Below are 25,094 nucleotides of genomic sequence, written 5' to 3'. Positions count from 1 at the left end.
TACGCTTCAAACAAGTTGCATGAAACTGAGCCTATAGGCTGTGTTACAGAAAGTGCATGACGTACATTCAGACCTACTAGAGGAAGGTCTTGAAAATTATTCGAAACATAATTGTTCTGATAAGGTTGCCCTGATGCACTGAATGCAGGCGAATTGCATTGCTTTTAGAAAATGTTTCTCCATGTCCCGAAGCTGCACGTGCAATAATACCTTTGTGCATCACTATTTCCTTGCCGCATCTCTACTGACGGTCAACCGCTGACACACTGATGCTTCTCCTGCATTTACTGTTTCTCAAAAAAAAAGGAAACTTAGCGCTAGTGGTTATTTTCTTGAAACTGTGCCATTTATGCCTAGATGACGATAGAACAAAGTGCATTGCAAATTTTATGAAACATCTGCCATATGCTCGGGAGAAATCTTGTATTGATACCTTTTTCGCAATGTTACAGACATGAATAAAGCGCTAGTGGTGTTACATATTGTATTGCGAAACAAAACCACATAATAAAAAAGACTAGACATTTTGAATATAATTTGCTGGGTATACATCGGTGCATTAGCACAAGGAGAACTATGCAGAAAATTGATTCGGTACAGCATCTTATTTGGACTAGCGAGTATACCCGTTGTATGGAATAAAAAAGGAAGTTTTTGGTACTGGTATGCGAAAAATGTGGATATGCTGCTCTTCATAATCTTTTTACTATCCACAAATAACTGTTGCGACAAAAATTACTTTTGGTAGAGTTGAGTAGTCCACATCAAACAAACATGGCATCTGTAGCAATTTTCTGTCTATGAGAAATTGTAGGAAGCTCTTACGTATGTATGATCGTAGTACCGAACGCGCCCATTTGTACTCACTATTGAGATACTCAGCTCTACATTATTGTATTGTGTATTGAATGTCTTGCCATGCGTTAGGTTGCTAATAAAAACAGTGAATAAACCGCATTTTTCTGCCTGCTTATCCCCGTTTACCAGTGGGGCATATCAGCTGAGCTAGCCGTGCCATACCTGCGACGGTTGCTGTGAATCGCGTCGACACGTCACACACGCGCTGCCTTTCGCCGTGTCCCATCAGCGTGTCAGTCGCGCAACACTTCGTTCCGTTTACAACGGGCCGCACGAGACATATCGTTCGTGCAAGTGAATATATATTGCGAAGGTGAAACACTAGAGATTAGCCTAACTTTTGCTTTATGGATCATCGTAATTGGCGGTGGCGTTCTTTTTCTTCTTCTTGTTGTTGCACTAACAACATATGGTCGGTAGGTGATAAGCAACCTATTGAAGTCGTATCATAGATTAAGGGTAACTACCCCTTCCCCAGGCAAACTATTCATTTTTCCGCTAATACTTCAGAACGTGCATTTACACACTTGCATGTAGCAACTTTGTGGCCACCTCCAATATTCCCAGTAACTGTCTTCGATTGGAGCGGTATAAAAAATAACATCGCTACACCAACTGGCCTGAGCTTCTAAGTTCTAAGTTAATTTGAACTCTCGGCCTTGTTAGCAGCGGTGGAGGTTGCGGACGCCGAACAGAAGGCTTCTGGCTGGTCTAACTGGCTGTTTTAACTTGACAACACTGGTTTGCGGGCATGAACGACGCATCTAAGTTGGTGCGTTATGCCCGTAGTCGAGAAGTTCACGCAGCCGTTTTGGAGAGCCAAGTTTCTGACAAACTCTTCCACTTCAGCCTGGTCTTCCTTTTTCATGTGCCGATATATCGGTATATGGGCACACAGAACACCTGCAGAGAGTTGAAGTTTCTTATTTTATTTCCCTAGGTGCATAAACGAGGGGTGATGCAGTTTCTCTAGGATTGCAGGAACTAGGTAAAGGGCATCATTTTAACTAACCAATATACTCACTGGAAGCATAGCGCGGAAAGGACGATGGACAAAGACGAGACAGGACAAGTGCTTGTCCTGTCTAGTCTTTGTCGGTCGTCCTTTCCACCCTATGCTTCCAGTGTAACTATGTATTGCCAACCAGCCCAAGCCCATACTCTTCTCAATATGCTCATTATTTTGTTACGAGAAAAGCATTCGAAAAGCATCTCCTTTGCAGCCACAGCAGCCACTGTAATGAAGAAAGAATGCCAGAAAGGGCTGGTCGGTTGTGTTCCTAAAAAATAAGGCAACAAGAGACATCTCTACGATAAGAACCTGTCGTTATGTAGTGAAACACACACACAAAAAGGAAACACTCAGTTTGGAGAGAGAGATAGAAGGGAAGAAGCAAAGGCAGGAAGGTTAACCATACTGAGTCCAGTTTGCTACCCTACACGTGGGGAGAGGAATGGGGAGTGAGAGAGAGAGAGAAAACTTAGGTGTAGGATTTCTATAGTCGGGCACTCGTCTGTTGCTTTCAGGTAGTGAAAAAGCGCTCGAACTGCTTTCTGGGCTAATGAACTGTGAGGCCAGGTTCCCAAGATCTTCGCTTCCGTAAATGGCCTGTCATCCAGTCTATTCAAGGCACACTGGCGAGTCTCGCGTTGATTATCGAAGTGAGAACAGTGGCACAGAAGATGACTTATGGTCTCTTCACACTTGCACTTACGCACATTGGTAAATCCGCCATTCCAATACGATAAACTCAGTCAGTTTGGAGAAAGACAGACAGCACAGGGTCTGCTGGGACTAACTGCGTTGGCTTGCCGAAAAGTCTGCCCTGTATGTGTTCTGTCTCATCCACTGATTTCATGCTCGGAAGTATTTCGAGGGAGGCCTGTGATACGTACGCACTTCTACGTCAATTTCGGGACTCCCGACCTGCAGAGGCACAACTTCACACGACAGGGCCACCAGGCTTGTTGATGCGACTAGTCCTTCGAGCTTGGATACCATGGTGTCAACGTCGTAAAGCTCCCAGGACTCCGGGAGAGCAGATTTGAGAGCCTGTCATTGAAAGAAAAATTTGGTATAACATTTATAATCACATGACTGGTTAAGTTTTATTAAGGTTCGGTATGTGGCATGATGCTTATATGTATACAGTATAAGAATTTGTAGCGCACAATTTCAAAGGGAGCTTTTCATTGTGTCTGATATCGTGTACGCAGTAATTCTTGTTGGTTATGGCACTGTTGCGAAGCCTGCACGCGGAAGAATGCAGAAGAGTTTTGGTTATAACGCTGAACAAGTCTATATTCAGCAGCTGGCATCCGGTCCTGTCAGCAGAAGAAAGTAGTTAGGACTGGTTGTGTCTAGTAGAGTGTTCGGCCGACTCAAAATATAGCCGACAGCCGGCATAAGGGCCGCCATTGCCCGCACCATCCCGAGTACTTCGCCTTACTAAGGTGACAAGGAAAGGATCGCAGTCACCGTGAAATAAGACTGCGTGTGCCTTGATCCAGGTGAGGTTTTAAGGGTGCAAAGCAGGATTAAGGAGAAAGCGGGATAAAGGAAGGACCAAGACTAAGTGGGACGTGTGCCTGGTGATCCGAAGCAACGTGGTGGGCTTGTGCAGCGTGTTTCTGAAACCACTGTAAATTGACCTCTATTTCCTTCTGATTGTCTGTGCGAAGCTCAATATAAACCACCTAAATATTGGTTGATAACGTAGCTGTGATTTGTGAATCGGCTACACACTTGAACTCGTTCAACATACAACAAATATATTAGACAGTCTGCTGACTTATACGTGAAACGGTGTCTATGAACTTGCATGGAAGACTATTCCTCGTCCATCGTGTAAGTGTATCGGCGATGATATATCACCAAAAATACGAGTGGGGACAAATCATGAAGACAAGTTCTCACAACTAAACACTAACATATTGTCCTATAGCATTTTTAGCTTCCTTAAAGCCAATGCAATAAGGCATCAGAAAATTAGTTTACGACGGCGTCTTCATGGGCATTATAATGCTTACGGTGGCCTCTTCTTCTGCGGCCCATAAGGAATATCCTAGAAAGGAACGTATGCCGTATTCTAGAACGTGTTCTCCCTTCAAACCAATAATGGGAATGCATAGCCACACATCATTCCTTTTAGTTCTTGTGTGAAAAATATAAAAATTAGGTGCTCTCGTGGTACCATTGATTTCACTAGAGTGTAGGTATGTTTCTTCCAGCGGTTCATTGTCATAAAAATTACCGAAGGACGAGAAGGACGATGTCTTGCCTATTCGGTAACTACCGCAGTGCACTACTTGATGGAGTCGACGAAAAGTTTCAAGTGAGCATCCGTCTGTGAATATAGGATGAAGTCCACACAAAAGATGCTATCGGGCTTTAGTTGTCATCGAAATAATACAAGATTTCTTCCTTTTCATCCTTAACATGGAAGTAAAGTTGTACTTCGGGAGTATAATGTAGCGTTTTCCCCATATACTTCCGTTTGTCTAGCAGTTCAAGAAGGATAGAAAGGCTTTACTTCGTGGCCCTACAAAATATGAGTATCTCACACGCGTGTTTTCAAGACCCTCAAGGGCACAGAGTAATTAGAAAAATAGTTTGTCGATTGTTTGGCTCCCTCAGAGAAGCAAATGATGGATGTTTCACTCTAAAAACTAGAGAGGGTATCGCAGGAGTGAAGCGGCTGATTTACTCTTCAAAGCGTTATTGTACTCTCTCAAAATGTCGAATGGAGTGAAATGCATTGTTCACTCCATCACCAAGGAGAGAGTGAAATGTGCTTTTCACTCTCCCCTTCAGAGAGAGAGAGTAGAATGCAAGTTCTACTCTTGCGTCAATAGAGAACAAAACGTAGCGCAATCTTCTGCTTCAACTCTAGGAGGCTGGCCCCGAACATGGCGACGTATCAGTCACGCACGCTGAGCAACGACCACGTCGTTTGCTTCTTAAAGAACAGGCAGCCACAGTTCAAAGGAACGCGTAGCGAGTGCTCTACTTTTTCACTCGGAGTTGCTCCACCGCGCGTGCGCTCAGCGTCGCGGAACAACACAGCAGCTGGGAAAGGTGATCAGTCCAGCGAGCAGCAACGAAAGCCATCCAAGGGAGATCGTGTGTTAGCCATGTCGCGTCGTCGCGAAAACACGACAGTCGTTCGTCATTCGTTGGATATAACAACAAATCCTCCACGGTAAGTGAATTCTAACTTAGGTGCACATTCTGCGTATATGGCATGCTATCGCCAGGAAGTCGTCGCGGCGCTTAGCCGACGCGATTGACAACGGACTAGGCATCGCGCGCTGTCTCTCAATGTCAATCGAAAAAGCCAGTCGTCACGATAACTGCATGTGATATTATCACTTTCCGCTATCCGTAAGAGCTTTGAAAATCGCAAGCGCTGCCAGAACCATAGTATGTTCATAAAGACGCGAGGCGAGAGGACGCTAAAATGGTTTGTTCACCAGCTTATGATTCCGAGCCTATGCGGACCGTGCTTAGCGTCCGTTTTGTGTGTTCGAATTTATTCAGTTTGGCAGTCTACTGTGTACGGAATGCTGCTGAAATAAGGAGTCACATAATAGAAGGCGTCATTTTGCTGGCGGCATACTTTCGTTATAAAGAAGCCGCGCGCTTCGTGGTGTCTCGACCATGGGTAATCTGCGACCACTGAAGTTACGTGCAGCACCAGTGATAGTTGGCAACTTTGCCACCGGCATTCAGCTGCATGCTGTAAGAGGTCAGTTGGGCGCGTTATCTTGAACTTACTGAAAACGAATGAGGAATCCACGTTTTATGCTGAATAACGTATAAACCCCCACACTTTAAAAACTGTTGCACCCTTTGGGGTGTATATTTGATACACAACAATAATCGTCATCTGTCTTGTCCGAATTTCCTTTCTTTAACGCGACGAGCCCGGTACTTTGCAATAACGAACGGCATGCGCCTGATCAGCATGGCATAGCATTCCGGACAGGAAAGTAATGACCACAGCGTTTTCAAGAAAGGAAATGCAGGCAAGACAGATGACGATTATTGCTGTGTGGCAAATATACACTCTAACGGGTGTAAACTTTTCTTACACTCTTAAAACGGTTGCACCGTTTGGGGTGTATATTTGTTCCACAAGAATAATCATCTGCCTAGCTTGCGTTTCCTTTCTTGAAAACTCGGCGCTCGCTACTTTCCGGTTGAGAATGCTGCGTCACACTGATAACGCGTATGCCTTTCGTGACTGGGAAGTACCGGGCTCGCAGCGTTAAAGAAAGGAAACGCGGGCAAGACAGATGACGATTATCGTTGTGGGACAAAATATATGTATAAGCTCCAAACGTTGTAAATTTTTCCAAGAGTGTAGAGTGGGGGCATATAATCGATCTTGCTCGCGACAGCTACAAGCGATGCGATGGAGATAGCTGTCACGTTCGCTCGTCGCCTACAAGTCGTACTCCGTCCGAGCGACGATTTCGAGCGACGCCTCCCCGGTGTTGCCGGTATAAGGGCTGCAAACACGCGTCGAAACCAGCGTGACGCGTGCTTTAGGAATTTCAGTTGATGTATTTTACTGTAAAAAGTAGCATAAAATATTTCCGAAGGTCTTGCAGTAGGTTCCTATCCTTGCACGTGTAAAAATTCAATCGTTTGCTCGTTTCGCGCGATAATCGATAGTATTTGAGCGATGTACAGTCGTGGTCAAAAAACTTGAACCCGCTGTGAACGGCCGAGGAGCAGCTGCGCTCCGCTATCGCGGCGCTGCCACCGTCGGCACGCGCCGCTGCTCGCTTGCGCCGAGGATAAAAAGGGCGAGGGAAGCATGTCTCTTGCTCTCCAGCGTCGTTTGATAACAGCGCTGGTGAAAAACTAGTGAGGCGAGCGCGGCGCGAACGCGACGGTGGCGAAGCGGAAGCCACCCGACCGGCTAGCATGCCGTTTGCCCCGAACAATTACAGCACGCGCATCTGTTTGACTGTAAACTAGCCAAGGTCTCTGGTTGAAAGGACGCTATGTATAACCCATTTCTTTTTAACTGCCTGTGAAGCCCTTTCTCGTAGAGACGAACGATACCGCAGTAAACTATATCCACGATACTTCTTCCAGTGAAACCGTGACAGCGACAGCACCGCCGGTGTGACGCCTTCAAAATGCGGGAATCCTATAATCTCGTGGCCCTGGGCTACTTCATGCGATTCAAACGCGTGACGCCCAATGCAAACTAGATGAACTTACACTGGCCTCATGTGTAGACGAAAGTGGGCCCTAACGATGCAGTGAGGCCTTGTGCACGAAAATATCAAAAAAGGCGAAGCAGTGCGCATTTTCCAAAATGCCGAGGGAATGCGTCTGACTCAATCGGCTACTCAGGCAGGGCAAATTTCCTCTAGTCCCAAAAAGTTTCCATAATTTCACTGCGGGTTCAATTAAAGAACTTCGAGGCCAAACGCACTCGTGCGGTCAACGTAATTGAAATATTGTAACAGTGGTTACAGGCCGGCCTTTTCCGAAGCGAGTCTTTGCAGTCGAAATTACTGCTTCTTGTCTTTTCTAAACGAACGATGATTGACTTGCCCGCATATTACAATAAAACCTAGAACGACGCTAGACAGCAGTGAGAGATGTCAGTTTATATTTTATCTTTTGTATTCATCGCATTCCGAAGCACATTCAATATGTTCATATAAAAGCATAATGCGAAGGTTCTCGCCTTTGAATGTGTAGGAAAAAATTGTAATAGGTAACTTCGATTATTAGGACCATCTTTATGCTATAATGCGCTACATGGAAGCCGGGCAGCTTTGCCCAGGCGAGCACATTTACTCACACGAAGCGCGGTACCACAGCGGCCGCAAGACGACCTCGCAGCCGGCAGGACGAACGACGCACTTGTTTTGCACGAGCGCTGTTATTAAAGGGTGCTTGAGAGTAAGAGAAATGCTTCCCTCGCCCTCTTTATGCTCGGCGCAAGCGAGCAGCGGCGCACGCCGGCGGCAGCAGCGCCGCGATAGCGGAGTGCAGCCGCTCTCCAGCCGTTCACAGAGGGTTCAAGTTTTTGACCAAAACTGTACATCCAGTTCCCGCTTCGCGCTATTGGCTACACTCTCAAAAATGTTATACACCCCAAAGGGTGCAATCTGCCACACAACGATAATCGTCATCTGCCTTGATCCGTTTCCTTTCTTGAAAACGCCGTGCCCGCAACTTTCCTTTCGGGAATGCTATGTCATGCTGATAACGCGCATGCCGTTCGTTACTGGGAAGTACCGGGCTCGCAGCGTTAAAGAAAGGAAACGCATAAAGGCAGATGACGATTATTGTTGTGTGGCAGTTATACGCCCCAAAGGGTGCAAACGTTTTTTAGAGTGCACTCTTAAGCAAAATTACATCATTTTGCCACACAACGATAATCGTCATCTGTCTTGTCCGCATTTCCTTTCTTTAACGCGGCGAGCCTAGTACTTTCCAGTAACGAACGGCATGCGTGTTATCAGCATGACATAGCATTCCCGACAGGAAAGTAGCGGGCACGGTGTTTTCAAGAAAGAAAACGCAAGCAAGGCAGATGGCGATTATTCTGGTGTGGCAGAGATACACCGCAAAGGGTGTAACTTTGCCTAAGAGTGTGTAGTCGCTCATAGCACTTCCGGGAGACGAGCAGCGATTTCTAGATTTCTAGAACCGAGCGATCTCTTCAAGCGATGGCCCGTCTTGTCGCTCGAAGCCGTCGCTCGTCTCCGTCGCGCACTAAATCGCTCTCATGGTGTTTAGCTCTAAGGCTGAACTGTTTTTCTCTTGTATTGAAATGGAAATTTCATGTATTGAAATTATATGTCTGATTTTATGTCTCCTGTTCCCGTTTTCGAGCACGGTGCGAATCTGACAGGGTGCTTATGTCTACGAACTCGTTGAATTGTCAAGCAGCGAGTTATGCATCGGCATCGAATATAACGGCTGCTGTGTATAACAATTGCAGGGGCGCTTTGCATAGGCTTATTGTTTTGGACATACCTGTGCATTTGCTAATATGAGTTGGCGTTTCAGAGTTATGTCATATGAACAGCTAAATCACCTTTCCGCTGGGGCTTACAAGCGTAATGTGTGCGTCTGATACTGCATGGCAGATGAAAATGTGTTTATCGCTTTAATATTTTTAGTAGAGAAATAGTGTCAAAATAAAACGTTGCTTTAATTCTATGTTGCCAGTCGCCTGTCGTACACAAAAAACAGTTGGTCTAATAAACTAATAACTGCGGTCTAACTGCAACTTTTACATGTCTTCACGAATGTAAAATGCTAGATTTCATACTGCAGCAGCAGTCGAGTCTGTCAAAACAAACTCCATTGCGCACCTCATAAATGAAAATAAGTTTATGCCTTTTAGTAAGCTTAGATGCAGGCCACAGTGAACGTTCTTGTTATTATCGAAATGTGGATAAGCTGGACGTAACAAGCCTTGTTGCCCTCTATTATAGCCACGTCCAGTCACATCCATTGAACTGGAGGACCATATTTTCATCCCTACTGAGCATCAAGTTTGCAGATATGATCCTCAAATGAGGGCTTGAGCAGTGGCACAACCAGAGATGGTGCGGGGGGCACACTGGGCACGTGCTTATGATGTGTCACAAGTGGTGTTTGCGACACATCAGACTAATGACAGAGCTATGACATCTGACAATGACCAATATTATATTGATTAGTAGGAGTATTTTAACATTGGTGCCGAACGAGGATGAACAGCCCGTTATTTCTTTTTTGTTTAAATCTAAGAGTTGAAGTTAGTTTAGCATTTGAGTGTTGCAGTCATTTACATGTTTCGCATGCATTTCAGTGGGAAGACTAGGAGTTAAGACTTTCTTTTAGTGCCATGACCTTGACTGTCTTAATGTTTTTTACACCATGTACTTGTGTTGACTTTTGCACACCATATTTTTCAGGAACCCGCTTTATATAACGCAAGAAGGCAGCTGCAAGGGCACAAGGATGTCAAAGAGCCAGCCCAGCGTGACTTCACGTAGTGCAGAGGAGCTCACGGCAAAGAATCAAAATACATTGCCATGCAACTTAGACAAGAAAAGTAGAATGTGGGTATATTGGGTGTACAATTTGTCTAAATGTCAACAAAATGAAAATACAGTATGTCACACCAAGATGAAAATTCTCACGTGCTCTAGGCAGTCATCTTAACATGGTATATTTATGTAATGTCTCTGATGGGAAAGTCAAAATCAAGTATGCTCTCTGGAGACACAGTAGTAAGTGCCACTGAAAAGTTAGAAATTCGTTTTAAAATAAAGCTGATTAGTTGTGAGAAGTGACTGCTTTTTGTTTTGCCTCTCAACAGCTATATCCACAAGATAAAAAATAGTGGTACAATGAAATTGCATATTTGCTTAGTGACATGATACATACTTGCAATGAGCAGGGTACCTGTGTTCACTGTGTAAAGGAACAGCTCATGCTTGGCTAGGTGCTTACATACATTGAACAGCTGTAGTAACTTACATTTCACAGCATGTGAATGCAAGGGTGAAAATAGAAACTAATGTGATTCTGTATTGTAAATGCTGACATGGAAGCAGGCAGATTTTCATGTCTTCCTTTTTATCTATTTTTTACACTTAATTTTAGAATTATGGATTCCGTTTAGGTTCCAGAAACGGGAAGCATTGGAGGAAGAGAAACCCACCCATGTTTAAGAAGTCATTATCATTTACGTGCATGCTCATGAAACTAGTTCATTAGAACTGCTTGTGCCTCCCAAAGTGGAAGCAAGGAGCGATTAAGGCCTTTAACTATGTATACCGTGGTGCACACCTTACGTCTTAGAAGCCAGAGAGTCACTTGGAATTGAGAATTATTTTACACATTTTAAATTGTGGTTTCTTCAATCTACTTGCCAACGAAGTATGCTAGTGGAGGTAGGGACGCGTTCAATGCAAAGAACTGAGAGCATCCGAGTAGAACACTTGTTAATCAATTGGCGGATGTGAACAGATAGTGCTAAGCAAAAGTCCCTTAGTTTCATGGCTTCTGTAGACATAATTCTTCTAGACTTATTATAGAGTGCACAGTGAGGTGATATATTAATCTTCCGAGACACATGTGTACTTGTTTTGAGACGAAGATTCTGTAAGTGCGATAATTTTTCTTACTTTAGCGCGTCTTAACTACTTCACTAGGAAAAAAGCTTTGGTTTCAGGTAGTTGGTTCATTGTGCAAGTATATGCATAGTCGCATGCAAAATCCACGTGCATAGAAGGGATATATGAAACAGGATGGTGCCATTCTCAGTTTGTTTCGCTTCTTTGTTTGTCTTTTTCGTGCACTTCCCTGCCTGTACTTATGCTTATGTCACCTTTGATGCATCATATTCATCACATCTGATTTTGGTTCACATCTGAAGCCATGCTATACTTCAGTTAGATTGCATATTCAACGAGTCACAATAATTATTCATGTAATTATGCAAGCTGTTCCTCAGACGTATAGCATCCTTACCGTAATAGGAATAAAAAGCTACCATATGTGACAAGAAATTTGATGCGCAAGATGTTAATGCCAATTCTCCTTGCAGTTTTATATTCATTTGCTACACACTAGATAATATTGTAAATTTAATTTTATTCATTTGTGAGAAAGTGTAACGGTATAATTCCAACAACACCAGGAAACTACTTTCGTGAGCAGGCCAACCGAATCGGAAATATAATACGCCGCTGTACCGGTTTGAGACCGGGCAGGATATTGCTGCTGAACCACGACAAGACGCACTTAGAAACAATGGGGTGCAGCCCATACTTGAATAACTTTATGTAAAATATAAACAAAGCAAGCTAGACCTGCAGCCTTACATGAGAATATACAACACATTTCTAAATGCACTGTACTCTCAGTCAGGAACATCCATATGCTGTACAGGAATTTATCAAATGAGCTGCAGTCTTAAAATATGGCACACAAAAAATGTTTTTTGCACAATTTATCTACATTACCAGACACATGCATAGCAGCTCATCTGGTAACCTCAGCCATGTAAGTGCACGCGTTTTGTGCCAGAAATGCGTTTGCTGGCCATTAATGTGGCGTTTATTTCTCTTCGATCACAGTGTCAAAACTTTGAGTTTGCACATGTTTGTTCTATGCTCAACTTTCAATGGTATACCTTATTTTCGAAAAGAAGGAGCCAATTGAAATTAAAGGATATTTATACACTGTAATACTGATAAAACTTTAGAGAATATATTATGTTTTATTACAAGATGTGCTCTAAATTTCATGGGCATCATTGTAATCTGATTTTATGCGTTTGTCAGTAGGTTCCTCAATTATAATTTAGTTTGTCTTGTGACTGATCAATAAAGATTTTGACCTTTTAACACAGAAAATCTTTCATGTGAATAACTCAGCGACTACAGATTACATCCCATTGACTAAGCATAAGTGCAGAAGCAGCTTATGAGGGAATAAAATATTCCCCACGTGTAAGTATTGCGAATCTCTTCAAACGTGACCATGGATGTACATCGTCCTTTCACACTATTGGGAAGAGTACTAGCAATCTGTTCTGAAGGAGTACAAGCACTCTGTTTGGGGAAATAGAGACACTCGGCTTGGAGAAGCAGAAATACTTGGTTTGGAGGAGTAGAAGCACTCGGACTGGAGGAGTACTATTACCCCTGTGGGGAGAGTATTAGCACTCTGTGGAAGAGTACTAGCAAACCCTGTGGGGAGAGTATTCGCACTCTACGGAAGAGTACTAGCACTCTCTTGTGCTGGAGTAACAAAACTCTGTCAGGAGGAGTTGCCCTACTCTCTATCAAAGAGCGTCGATCTACTCTCGAAAAGAGAGTGAAATATAGGAAAAGCAGATACTCCCTCAAAGAGAGTGCCCGGAACTCTCATTGTCTTTAGAGTGTTGGTGAAGCACGACTGTACACTAACAACGTGAAAGATGCTAATGCGGGCCCAGCTGCATGCCAAGGTCGCCGGGCATGCTGCGACAGCTGCCATCGCCACCAGCGCGACCACGAAAGTTTGCCCCACACGCCAGTTCAGCTATCGCTTTAGCATGTAATCTCTACCGCACTAGCCTGTAGGCCCGTCACTCACGTGTTCGTGCCTTTTCCACTTGCCGGACGCAATCATGGCACGTAACACCTGCTGCAGTGACACGCGCGGGTTGAACACCACCAAGCACTCTCCCCCGGGGGCCGTGAGATGCTCCAGGTTTCGGAAGGCGGCCGCATTGTCGCGGATCCAATGCAGCGTCAGGAAGCAGCATACGCGCTCGAAGAGACCTTCGCGCTCGGCAAACGCGGACACGGCTTTGTCGTTTGCGATGTCGAGAAGGCGGTACGCTATCTTCGGATGTGCATGGTTTCTTGCGGCGTGATCCAGCATAGCCTGCGAGAAGGCAAGAGTTGGCAAAGATTATGAGCTGTGTTGAATTGATCTATCGATGAACTAATTGAGTGACCTAATTATTGATGAAAATATACCGTACAAATTGTATGCTCTAGAAAACTACTGCGGATTTCTATCGATCAATGAATCAAGTCGTTGATTGTTCAGGTATGCGCCACTCAGAAGGTCGATCATTCAATTGATCAGCCTTGGTCGATTATTTCAAGTAATTTTTCGATAGTTTGAAAAGTCAAATATTATTTGAGTCAATCGATCAATTATTTTATTTATAAAATAATCATACTGCAATCTTATTATAAACGCATTGAGGATCCGGATCGCCAATGTACGAGGCTGCAGTATATCGATCCACGTGCGTCATGAGTGATAAGCTTAACGCGTAGGTGGAAAGAAAGCTGCTCGGAATAACAGCCAGTAACGCTGGTCAGAAGCCAAGATATAGTAGTTCTTACTCAATAAGCATATTTTGAAACGCGATTCCTAAGTTGCAGCGTCAGCAGGTTTTCAAATGAGTACGTTGAGAAAAAAATCACAACATACTGCAGTTACTGCTTATAAGAAGTTCCACAAATAGAAATAGCCTTACGTAGTTTTCAGGCATCTTGCAGTGCGAATATAGCCCCAGCACTCGGAAGGACAAACTTTGAGGACTGCCTATAGTCCTGATAACGTTCATTCTTCGGCGGCATTGCAAACGCGATAGCTTTAAGAGCCCGATGTCGCTGAAGATCCGGCGTCAGCGTCGGCGGAGTTGCCCGTGAGCGAAAAAGTTCACCGACGACTACAATACTCTTTAAGCGAAATTTCAGCTCAGCTCTATACATGTTTTCATTTCTCGATATATTGAGGCAAAGAAATTGAGCGAGATGTGTAGAAAAGTCGGTGACCGTCGAAAATCGGAACTGCAGGGTCAATCGCGTCATCTCTTATACCTGACTCGTTGAAGCTTCCAGTGTTATCGCTGGTGCCGCTTGGCCTCAATAAAGTACTACACAATTCGTATCGCGCATACAATCAGATTACAGAACAGTCGCCAACCACGACAATCGAAACAAGCGCGAACGAGATCAAACGAAGCTAACCAAACAAGTTCGAGCGAGAGCTGGTGGAAGCAGATAGTACCAAACGAGTGGTCCGGCTGAGGCCAGATACGAGTACGCATCGAGTGGTCTGGCGGGTTTTCCGCGCGCACGTCACTGAAGTGGCCGCTCGCATTGGTCTTCGCCATTCGCGACTCGCGTTTTTCATCTCCTGCTCCGCGTTGACTTTCCCATATTTTCCTGTGTTCGTTCGCTCAATTATGCCGCCGACACTGCTGGCGCTGACGCCCCCCGCACGAACGAGCGCTTAAGATATATATATATAGTATGACACGCCATATACATGCGGTATATGGGAGGTTATATTGCCACACCATTCTATCACTAAGGTAGCGCACACCTTGTCTTACATTCTTGAGAAATGAGCAGAACGAGAACAAGGTACAAACAGGAACAAACGTTTCGACAAGTGGACTTGTCTTTTTCAAGGCGACATACGCTTTCCTCGCACATTGTATACAGGTAGGGTTCTTCTAAAGGGGAGAGCAAGTAAGTAGGGTGGGCGAGCAACTACCGAGGGTGTGTAAGCGGCGAGGGCGCAGAGTTGAAACGAAAACTGTGCTCTTCAACATTCGTAGAGGAAATTGTTGAAATTAAAGTTTGAAATTTATTTGTCCTGCCTGCTTACAGGAACTGGAGCACAGGCCAAAGGCTACGTGGCCTGACAAAAGGCCTCTACTCCTATTACAGTTCGGCAAACAGGCCGATATACATGAAAAATCATGTATCTCTACTCATTTCGAACCAATATATCTTTCACAGCAGAAAAAAAAGAGCGTAAGGAAAGAGAAAAAAATATACCAGAAGAAATATCGCCGAAGTCTTACACATTCACAACATTCACACAATTAAGTTAACAAAGACTTGCACATCAGGGGAAGAAGAAAAATACATTTGTATTACACACAGTTATTCCTCGGAATTTTGAGAAGGACAGCCCGCAAACAAATGGCATGAACCAAAACACCGAGAGCGCATGTCTTCTCAGACTTAAGTATTAAACGAGCGAAACAATAACAAAAACCTGAACATTATGCAATTTTCTTGGCGCGGCTGTGGACACCCTCGGAGTTCGGCCCACGCAAGAGGCCGCATTTCTACCAAAAAGCTTCCCTTCGGGCCAGCGTTTGCCGGTCAACATTACGGTTACATATATGGCGGGAAGCGTGACCAGCAGTCAGGGATCTTTGAATGCTACCGGCCTCCCATGTTAAAGGCAAAGAATAAGCGTCCTCCAAGCTATCTTTCTTCTTTTTTTTACTCATAATATTTTGCATCGGTTGGGACGTATCTTGCCCCCAAAGAATACTCCCCATCTATCATACGTTCCGTTCCTTCATTTGACGCTGTCCGCCCGGCATTTCGAGCTCACGAACGGCATGCGTGTTATCAGTGTGGCTTTGAACTCTTGGCAATAAAGCAGCGAGCGCACGCAGAGTTTCAAGAAATTCAACGCAAGCAAGAAATATGACGATAATTCTTTGGAGATAAGATGCACACCAAAGTGTGTTATATTATTTTCGAGTCCACGTTCTATTCAGCCAAAAAAAAATAATTTAGAATACAACACGGTCGCATGCAGTATCACCAACTAGCCCAGCGTAATACCTTGCCAGGGGCGATTCACTTGCAAGCAACAGCTGTACTCTTTACCTGTGAGAAATCGGCCGCCACCAGTCTTCGCAAGGACGAAGGTGCGTGCGGGAGCAAATAGTTCTTAGTGAACTTTCCTGGACCACAGCCGACGTCCAACCACTGGCAATCCGCACACTGGGCACCGTTCTCGACCGCAAAGAAAGAATCCTTGTATCGCTCCAGAAACACCTTCATGGCCTCGCGGTTGTGGTGCATGACAGAGTCGTAGCAGGCTGGCACTTCCTCGGCGCCGAACATCATCTCCGCGGACTGCCGCTTGTCTTCCGAAAGCCCCGACATTTTGACCTGTCGTCGCTTCAGTTCTGCGTAAGTGCCACGTTGGCAGCTTGCACATTTAGTTCATGTGACACAGTGTTAGAACGAGCATGGAAGCCCGTTGAATCCGCTGAACTTGACAAAAACATAACAAAGCAGGCATATACACACATCACTGAAAACAGATTGCATGAGTGCCTGCGTTACTGGAATAACCATTCTCTGTAGTTTATATATCTGCATAACATACGAGATGGCTTTCCCTTTCATTTCATTTTTCCTTGTTCTGTTCAGTTTAGGGCTTAACCAACCCGCTCAACAGAATAACTTAAGCGAGCTGGTGACACCACAACGAAGCGGACCAGCTGTTGCTCTCTCTGCTGTTTTTCAAAATATAAAGAAAAATGAAAAAAGGAAAGAAAAAAATTCCCAGTTCCGTATGAAAGGCGAAGCACCGATTGCAATAGCAAATTAGTAGATAACTGTACCAAGTAAGGATAGTAGTTTTATCGGCCGTATAAACTTCTAAACATTCGCTTGCTATATAAATTAACAATGATAGAATCCGTAAGCGCGACTCAACGAAGACGTAGAAAGAAACAGACACACGGAAACAGCGCTGTCCTTGTATGTCTGCTTCTTTCTACGTCCGCGTTCAGTCGCGCTTGCACAGTCTATCATAGATTCAAACCAACTAGCCCGTCAACGTGTTTCCACTAAATTAACCAGCACGGTGCCATGCGCACATTGGTAAACGTGAAGACACATCGCTCGATGACAGCGAAAAGTGTCTGTGAAAATGCTGGAGTTAGAAACCGCGGCAGCAGCCACCAGCCAATTGACCTCTGTGCATCTGTCGCTTTAACGCGTACGAAGCGTAGAAAGCACAGCGCATACGAAACTACCAGCACTACGCGCACTCTGCAAACATTGCAGACCGCTTTGAAGATGAGGCCCGCGCGGGCACGCACTTTGGTGACGTCGCAGACAGGTTCCAAGACACGAGCGCCGGCAACACGCCTGCGGCGTCCGCGATTATTTTTATTTTTATTTGGTACATACTGCTAGCCTTAACGAAGGCTTTGACAGGAAATGGTACATTCATAAAAGGGGAAATACGTCATTCACACAGGGTTCAACGATAATCAATTACAAGAGGCCTTGGCTTTGGTTTAAAAACAAGCTTATTCATACACACGTACAGCGAAATAGACAATGCACATTCTTGGTGACAATAGACCACAGTGTAAAAAGCACATTTCACCACGTAGCAACCAAGATATGGTCACAGAGCTTAGAATCTAAGGTTGTACAATCGACATCTTGTGGTAACAGATTCCATTCTCTGATAGCTTGTGGGAAGTATGAATACCTGAAGGTGTCATTGTGAAACCTATGCTCAGATAATTGTTTATTGTGCTTCGTTTTTGAAATTATAGCGTTATAGTGTACTAAAAACTTGTTTTTGTCTTTTTTTAGAGCATTGCTCTGGAAAATGAACAGGAATTTTAGTCTGGGATATCTAGCACGATCGCTAATTGTTGGGAGTCCGGCTAAGCGTCGAAGTTCAGTTGGGGAATCATGACGACGGTATTTATCATAAATAAATCTGGCTGGTTTTCTTTGTACGCTCTCTAACTTCGCTATGGCACATTTAGTGTATCGGAACCAGCATATGGCGCCGTATTCTATAACGGAGCGAATGAGTGACGTATACGGGAGTAGTTTGGTATTGAATGAAGCGTATCTGAGCGACCGTTTGAGGGAAAAAAGCGCTGAGAGTGATTTTGTTGCCACGTATGACACTTGTTTGTTCCATTTTAGACCGGAAGAAATAATGACACCTAAATGCTTGTATTCTTCAACCCTTTGTAGTTCTCTTTGTCGAATTTTGTATGGAAAGGTTAGTGGTGCTTTCTTTCTCGTGACTGTCATGCAGACAGATTTTTCTGCATTTAGCGTCATCTGCCAGTCCTGACACCATTTCGCTATGTTTTTAAGTGCGTCATTCAAAACAACCTGATCCTCCTTGGTCTGTATTGCTTCATAAATAATGCAGTCATCTGCGAACATTCGTACCATCGCGTCAATGCCATTTGCTAAGTCGTTGTTAAAAAGAAGGAAGAGAATGGGAGCTAAAACTGTCACACCGGATAAAACTTCAACGTAGTCTGAGGATTGCCCTTCGAAATGAACGAATTGTTGACGTCGTGACAAATATGCTTTTAACCGTTTTGTAAGAATACCGTGTCCCAGAATTCCTTGCAGCTTATGGATTAATTTTGGATGCGTTACCCAATGAAATGCTTTTGATAGGTCTAGAAAAGTTATGTATACCTGTCCTCGCTTATCGATTGTTAATGCTAGTTCATGAATAGTCTCTATTAATTGAGTTGTTGTAGACAAACCACTCCTAAATCCATGTTGGTTAGGGTTAATTAGAGAATGACTTTCAACAAAAGTTACGATGTGATTTAATATTAAATGCTCAAAAATTTTCCCCACTGTACAAGTGAGTGAAATAGGACGGAAGGTTGAAGGATTTGTGGCATCCCCTAATTTATGTATCGGAATAATTTTAGCAATTTTCCATTCTTGAGGAACTTCAAAAGTTTCCAACGATTTTGTAAAAATTAGCAATAGGTCTTTGGAAACCCATTCAGTGTACCTTCTGAGAAAAGTATTTGGAATGTTATCTGGGCCGCTGGATGTTTATATATCAAGATTAGGTAACAAAGAAAGAATTCCCGCTTCCGTTATATTTATCTCACATGGTACCTAACCTATGTCACTTGCCTGTGCGACCTCAATTGTCTGGGATAGTGTTATTGTCAACTGTGAAAACTGTTCGAAAAAATTGATTAAATTGGGTAGCCTTGGTTAAGGCTTCTGTACGCAATAAGTTGCTCTTCTTCGTAACCCTAGATTTGAGATAGTGCCAAAATTTATGAGGGGATTTTTTAATGAATTTATTTAAGGTTTCATCTAAGTACTTTTGTTTAGCTGTTTTCGCTGCTATCCTCAACGTGTGAGGAAGTTCGCAAATTTTTCATGTGCACTTGAAGAAAAAAGTTCTTTTGTTTCTAAGTTTTCTGAGCCTTGCAATTCTGCGTTTTAAATGTATAATCTCTCTTGATATCCATGGGATCGTTTTGCGTACGGTCTTTATTTTCTTAGGAATGAATTTTGCGAGACAGTGCTCAACATTGGCACTGAAAAGTACCCATAGGTTATCAGTTGGCATGCTTTCATCGTGGAAACACCGAAAGAATTCTTGGTAAGATTCTTCTAGGAAGTCAAGAACGCTAACGTCATCGGCTTTTGTCCGGTCGTATATTTGAGTCTTTTTGTTTCGCGCTCGCGGCCAGTTGTGTAATGCTGATGAACATATGGTTGCTTTGTGATCTGCAATTCCATTGACTGTTTCCCAAGAGATTGTGTTATCGGGAATATTGTCGCTTAAGAAGGTGAGGTCGAATATACTGCTGGTTTTCGTGGTTGCACGTGTTGGTGCATCTATAATCTGCTTGAGGCCAAAGTTAAAGGCAATTTCCAGCAGTGCTTCTACGCAGGACGGATCGGCAGTCCCACCGTCAAGCGCTGCCCAGTCCCAGCCCTATTGAGGGTAGGTTATAGTCACCCGTGAGCATAATTTTATGAGTGTCCTGCAGATAACGTTGCATGTAATCAGCCAGTGCGTGAAGCCTACTGCAATCCTACTGCGTGACGAACGCCGTAGCACACGCCGCGGTTGTCTACAGTCTGTACAGAACGGCGGGCGAGCAGGACATCGCGGCTGCGTAGCAGTCACCGGTAAAGAACGCCCCTCCTCCCTCGCCTCACTCCCCTGTCCCGCGCGCCACGGGAGAGGGCACGCATCGTGGTCGCGTTCTTCGCTCACGCACGCGAGCTTTCACTCATACAGAATTTCACGGCGACGACGACGGCACAAATGCAGCTGGAGTGTCCATATAATAGCTGTCGCGATAAAAAAAGAAAGAAAAATACATTGTCTGGAGTCTACGCTCTGAAGGCGGTTCGACAGCGAAGCTGTAAATTACAGCTAGAATGATTACCTATTGTGACGTAGGTTGAAATTATTCACGTGCCGGCATTCGCATCTACTTTACCTAATTATTAGCCTAACACGTTTGGATGGCTTGCGACTTGCCTTGCGCCTCTACTTCGTGCACCTACAAAGATTGGATCAGAGAGAAGATATTATAGTCATGAGTTGTGTGAGCAGCCCCCGTACACAACATATAGTGATTACCGTTCACGTAAAGCCTTCCATTGTTTTGTTGTCTTTTATTTTTGGATATATTTAATGGGACATCCTGTAGAGTATGATGGCTAGATGTGCAAGCGTGCCATCCTACGTGGCTCGCTTTAAGGTGATCTGAAGGCGATCGTGATCGCGTCTACCAAGCACGATGATCGAGTATGTCTCTTTTTGCTCGATGTTGAAGTTGGGCTGCTGAGCTAGTCGTGCAGCAGGCTGGAGAAAGTTACAAATTAAATTCCTCCATTATTCAAGCCTCCTCGCAAAACAAGATGCGCAGGGTAACTTAGCGCATTTTCAGGAGGTAGTCTTATCGCGACACTTCCTATAGTACGTAAAAAAAAAAAACGTATAGTACGTTCATTTTCGTCTGTATTTTATCTGATTTGCAGTGTTTCAAAGGGAAGAAATGAATAGCTATCATCGTCTAACAAAATATTTGTGTCAATAAAAGTATCAGGGCAAATAATCGAACTTCAAAGAAGAAATAATCATGGTTTCAGCTTTATAATTTTATACTGAAGCCATATGCCAAATGTATTAGTAGTGCATCCATTATGTGGTTAATAGCAGGAGAACTTGATATGCCTTGCGTTTCTTTTTTGTAAATTATACCGGGAGATTATAAAACTTTATTTTTCCCGATATGACATCAATGCCTCGCCCCGTAACTCCATCCAAGCCTCTATGGCGCGACAATGGGACAACCCCGAACACCGGCATGAGCGCCTTCATAGAATTGACGCTGGTTTGCGATTGCGGCTTCCACTTCGGTTGCGGAGAGGTCAGGGAACGCTCATCCATCGATTACGACTAGGTGTGGTGTACACCCACCGGCACCTTCACAAGATTGAATGAGAACGAGACCCTGACTGTAATGTCTGTCACACTCCCGAGACAATACCTCACATACTTTGCGTGCGCCTTCAATATGCGGCCAAGCGAAGGACACTTAAGTCAAGTGTTGACTGCTTGGGCTCCCGCACCTCTTCGGGAGAAGAGCTTTTATGCGCGTGGCCAAGGCTTGACTGTGCTCAACGCGCCATAATATCACTCAATTTTGTGTGCGAGACTGGTTTAGACGGTCGTCTCTAGAACCTGTGAAACGGGAAGACAGTGCGAAATGTGTTTGCGTGATAACGATTTGGTGTGGACAAGATTGTTCCTGTGTGTATTGTGTGTAAAGCGCGCATCTACGTATTACACAACATGTAAATAGTAGCTCATTGTACCATATCATAATCACCTACCATCTACCTTTCCTTGCATCTCCCACTTCTCCTTACCCCTGTGAGGAGTAGCATGCTAGAGGCACGCTGTCCACGCCAACCTCTCCTCCATTCTCTTCATCAAATTCTACTCCTCCTCCGATACATATATTCGTCCATGGTACACTTGCAATACTTGTAGTAAAAACCGACAGCAAATAATGTAATCTTTAATAGGCGAATATAGCATGTCTCTCCGGGCTAGAGAATCGTACAGATAAAGCTCACGGAAGTTACGTATGTTTTTGCGCTTGTAAAGTTGTGCATTTGTATACTTGCTGCTTAATTGAAGGGAAATGAGACATCCACCCAATTGTAGCAATCGCTACAAAGGAAGCCAATACGGGTTCCTCGAAAGAAAAAACCTCGCAGTTGAAGAAAAATTCGTCCTCGTCCGGGACTTGAACCTGGGACCACCGCCTTTCCGCGGCAGCCGCTCTACCATCTGAGCTAACCAGGTGGCTAGCAGATAGCAGGGCGAAGTCGAATTTGTCAACAACTCAAAGCAAAGGCAACAGTTTGAAGTAATAGTTCTGCGCAAACCCTCAAGGTGGAGAGAAGTAAGCAATTAAGAGAAAATGAGACATCCACCCAATCGTAGCTATTGCTACAAAGAACGAACGAATTTTTCATCAACTGCGAGGCTTTTCTTTCGAGGTATTCTTATGGGTTTCCTTTGTAGCAATTGCTTCGATTGGGTGGATGTCTCATCTTCCCTTAATTACTTCTCTCGACCTTGCGCGTTTCCGCAGAACTATTACGTCATACTTACTGTTTAATAGAATTTGAAATTGATGATATTGTATTTATTAGTGGGCAAATTTTGAGGACGCAAACCGAGAATTTCCTCTCAACAGTTGAAATGAATTAGCCTTCTGTATAACAAGTTTCATGCGTCTAGCGTTTACATAGGAATCAGGAGTTCACCTCGAATTAGAGCAACACAGTGCGCGACAACAAATGAAATATGCGCAGTTGTTGCGCCCTTAAGGTCTCAGTCATTCCAGCCACAGTTGATAGGAGCATTCAGAGGATGGAAAGAGCACGTGGAACGCATATTCTTGCATTGTGTTTTTTCTGGCAGGCACCCAATTTAGTGTCCTTCGAAGGGCTCGCAGACACACACATTATCTTACGGGACGTGCCCGTACCTTTAACCATCTTTTGTGAACTGTGTCATCGACCGAATGCATACACCGCGGAGATATGCCTGGCGATGCAAGACATTGTGCCGGAGTGTCTATCGTATAACAATATGGCCGGTTTTTACATGGCAATCCATTCGCCAGATAAGACTTTATGTTGCTCCTCATTCTATCATCCTTTTCCTCACCGGGTGATGCACCTTAGGAATACTTTTCTTACCTGTAAAAATAGGTACTCACAACAACGATACAATTTGGCCCGTTACTTCAAAAAGGCATTCGCTGCATTTAAAAATATAGATCTTCTGTACTAATACAGCATAGAATAAACTCGACCCTCCTCTGCGGTCATCAGCGTACTTGTTTCGTGCATCGTGTCATCATCATGTACAAAGGCAATGACGTTCTGTCAAACCTAAAGTGTCGAAAAAAAGTACTTCAGGGAGTTCTGCGCAAGGTGCCTGTGTCTCGGATAAGATTGCGCTGCAACCAAGGACAGCAGAAAGGTTCACTCTTGCTGTAGTGCGGTGCTCATATATAAGGACAGCTGTAGTGCCTCACAAGTTCTTTTTTGGCCATCCCTGGCCCTTGCGTTAAAAAACACATGTGTCACCTGCACTGCCTCACGAGACAACTGTTTCAATTTACGATATACCACATTTGACAGCAGTCAAATAGCACCGAAAAGAGCAATGGCAAACAAATTCAGCAGTTCGAACTCAACCACAGTAGTGGGAGGAGAGAGAAACAGAAGTTCCCGTTCTGCTTATAGTGAAACGAAATGTTACATTGCGCTAAGTAGAGCGGGCGCATAGCTTGTCTGTGTACGACACGTACTCGCAGTGATTTTGCCTGGGTTATGTACACCTGCCTGTCTATGTACTGTAACACGGAACAAGTTCATAATGTTGTATTTCTGGCATTAGCACACTGATTGGAGCTTAAAACTGTGCGACATTCTTGGTCAGCGGAGACACCCTGCTAGCTCAATGAATTCAATAAATGCGCTTGTAATATTTTTAGAACAAGCGCTGATGAGACATAATGAGCTGTGTGTGTGTGTGTGTGCGTGCTTGTGTGTTTTTGTGTTTGTCACAACGGGTATTATATCACACGCAAGTACACACGTAAGATATGTATATATGAATATATGCTGCTTCATTTAAGAAACCCGTCATGGTGATTTAGTGGCTATGGTCTTACACTGCTATGCACTACGAGGCGAAGAGCAACTGCTGTCCGCGGCGGCAGTATTTCGATGGGGGCGAGATGTAAAAACGCCCATGTCCCGCGCATTGGGGGAACGTTAAAGATCCCCTGGTGATCAAAATTATTCCGCACTGCGTCACTACGGCATGCCTCAGAATCAAATCATTGTTTTAGCACGTAAAACCCAAGAATTCATTTTTAAGATGGCTGTTCTTTCAGTATTAGACAGACTATATTTTAAGACAAAACAACGTACCTGTTCCACTGTTCTGGCTGAAGCAAAGGTGGTGTGGTGTGTGTGAAACAGCTGACGCCTAGGCGCACAGTGGCAAGCGGACAAGACTGATAAGGCATTGTCGCAGAGTCTCTGACACGCAGGGCCAAGGACACCACGAGATTGTTCAAGTTTTTTTGTTTTTTTTTTGAGCGCGTAATACACTCCACCCGCAGCGGTATCTCAGTTGCGCTTGCGGTCGCGGATTTTATCCCGGAGGCGGCGGCTGCATTCCGTTGGGGGCGGAAGGCAAGAACGCTTGTCTGCCGTTCGTTTGGTGCAAGGTAAAAAAAAAAAAGAAAAGAAAGCCCGGATGTTCAAAATTAATCTGGAGTCGTCCACTACGCCGCGCCTCATAATCTGGTAGTGGTTTCGGCACATAAAACCCCACACTTCTCTGAACGCGACAGCGTTAAGGGCCCCGTGTCTGAGGAAGTCCGGTGTCGGTGTCCCCGTGAGCAAAAATTCCCGTATATATTTAGGTGTATGTATATTCCACGCCTTGCTATATGGCGTGCTATATATGCGATTTATATTGCCACAATATTCTGTCAAAAAAGTTGCTCACACCTTGTCTTACATTCTTGACGACGTTATTCCTCGGAATTTTCAGA

General features: G+C 44.3%; 1 protein-coding gene across 2 annotated transcripts; it reads right to left on the bottom strand.

The window, feature by feature from the left end:
- On the bottom strand, positions 1-25,094 carry LOC126531648 (uncharacterized). Of its 2 annotated transcripts, none has more exons than XM_055071324.2 (5): positions 24,463-25,094; positions 16,045-16,349; positions 12,977-13,270; positions 2,755-2,911; positions 1-1,761 (listed from the first exon to the last, which is right to left on the bottom strand). In XM_055071324.2, exons 2-5 carry the CDS (start codon positions 16,324-16,326, stop codon positions 1,583-1,585), a joined length of 912 nt encoding a protein of 303 aa, XP_054927299.1. In that variant the 5' UTR covers positions 16,327-16,349; positions 24,463-25,094; the 3' UTR covers positions 1-1,582. The 2 variants fall into 2 exon arrangements, with proteins under 2 accessions (XP_054927299.1, XP_054927300.1); XM_055071325.1 differs by having other exon boundaries at positions 1,637-1,761; positions 2,759-2,911.

Source organism: Dermacentor andersoni, chromosome 5, assembly GCF_023375885.2.
Source record: "Dermacentor andersoni chromosome 5, qqDerAnde1_hic_scaffold, whole genome shotgun sequence".
NCBI lineage: Eukaryota > Metazoa > Arthropoda > Arachnida > Ixodida > Ixodidae > Dermacentor > Dermacentor andersoni.
This window is presented reverse-complemented; position numbering and strand designations above follow the sequence as displayed.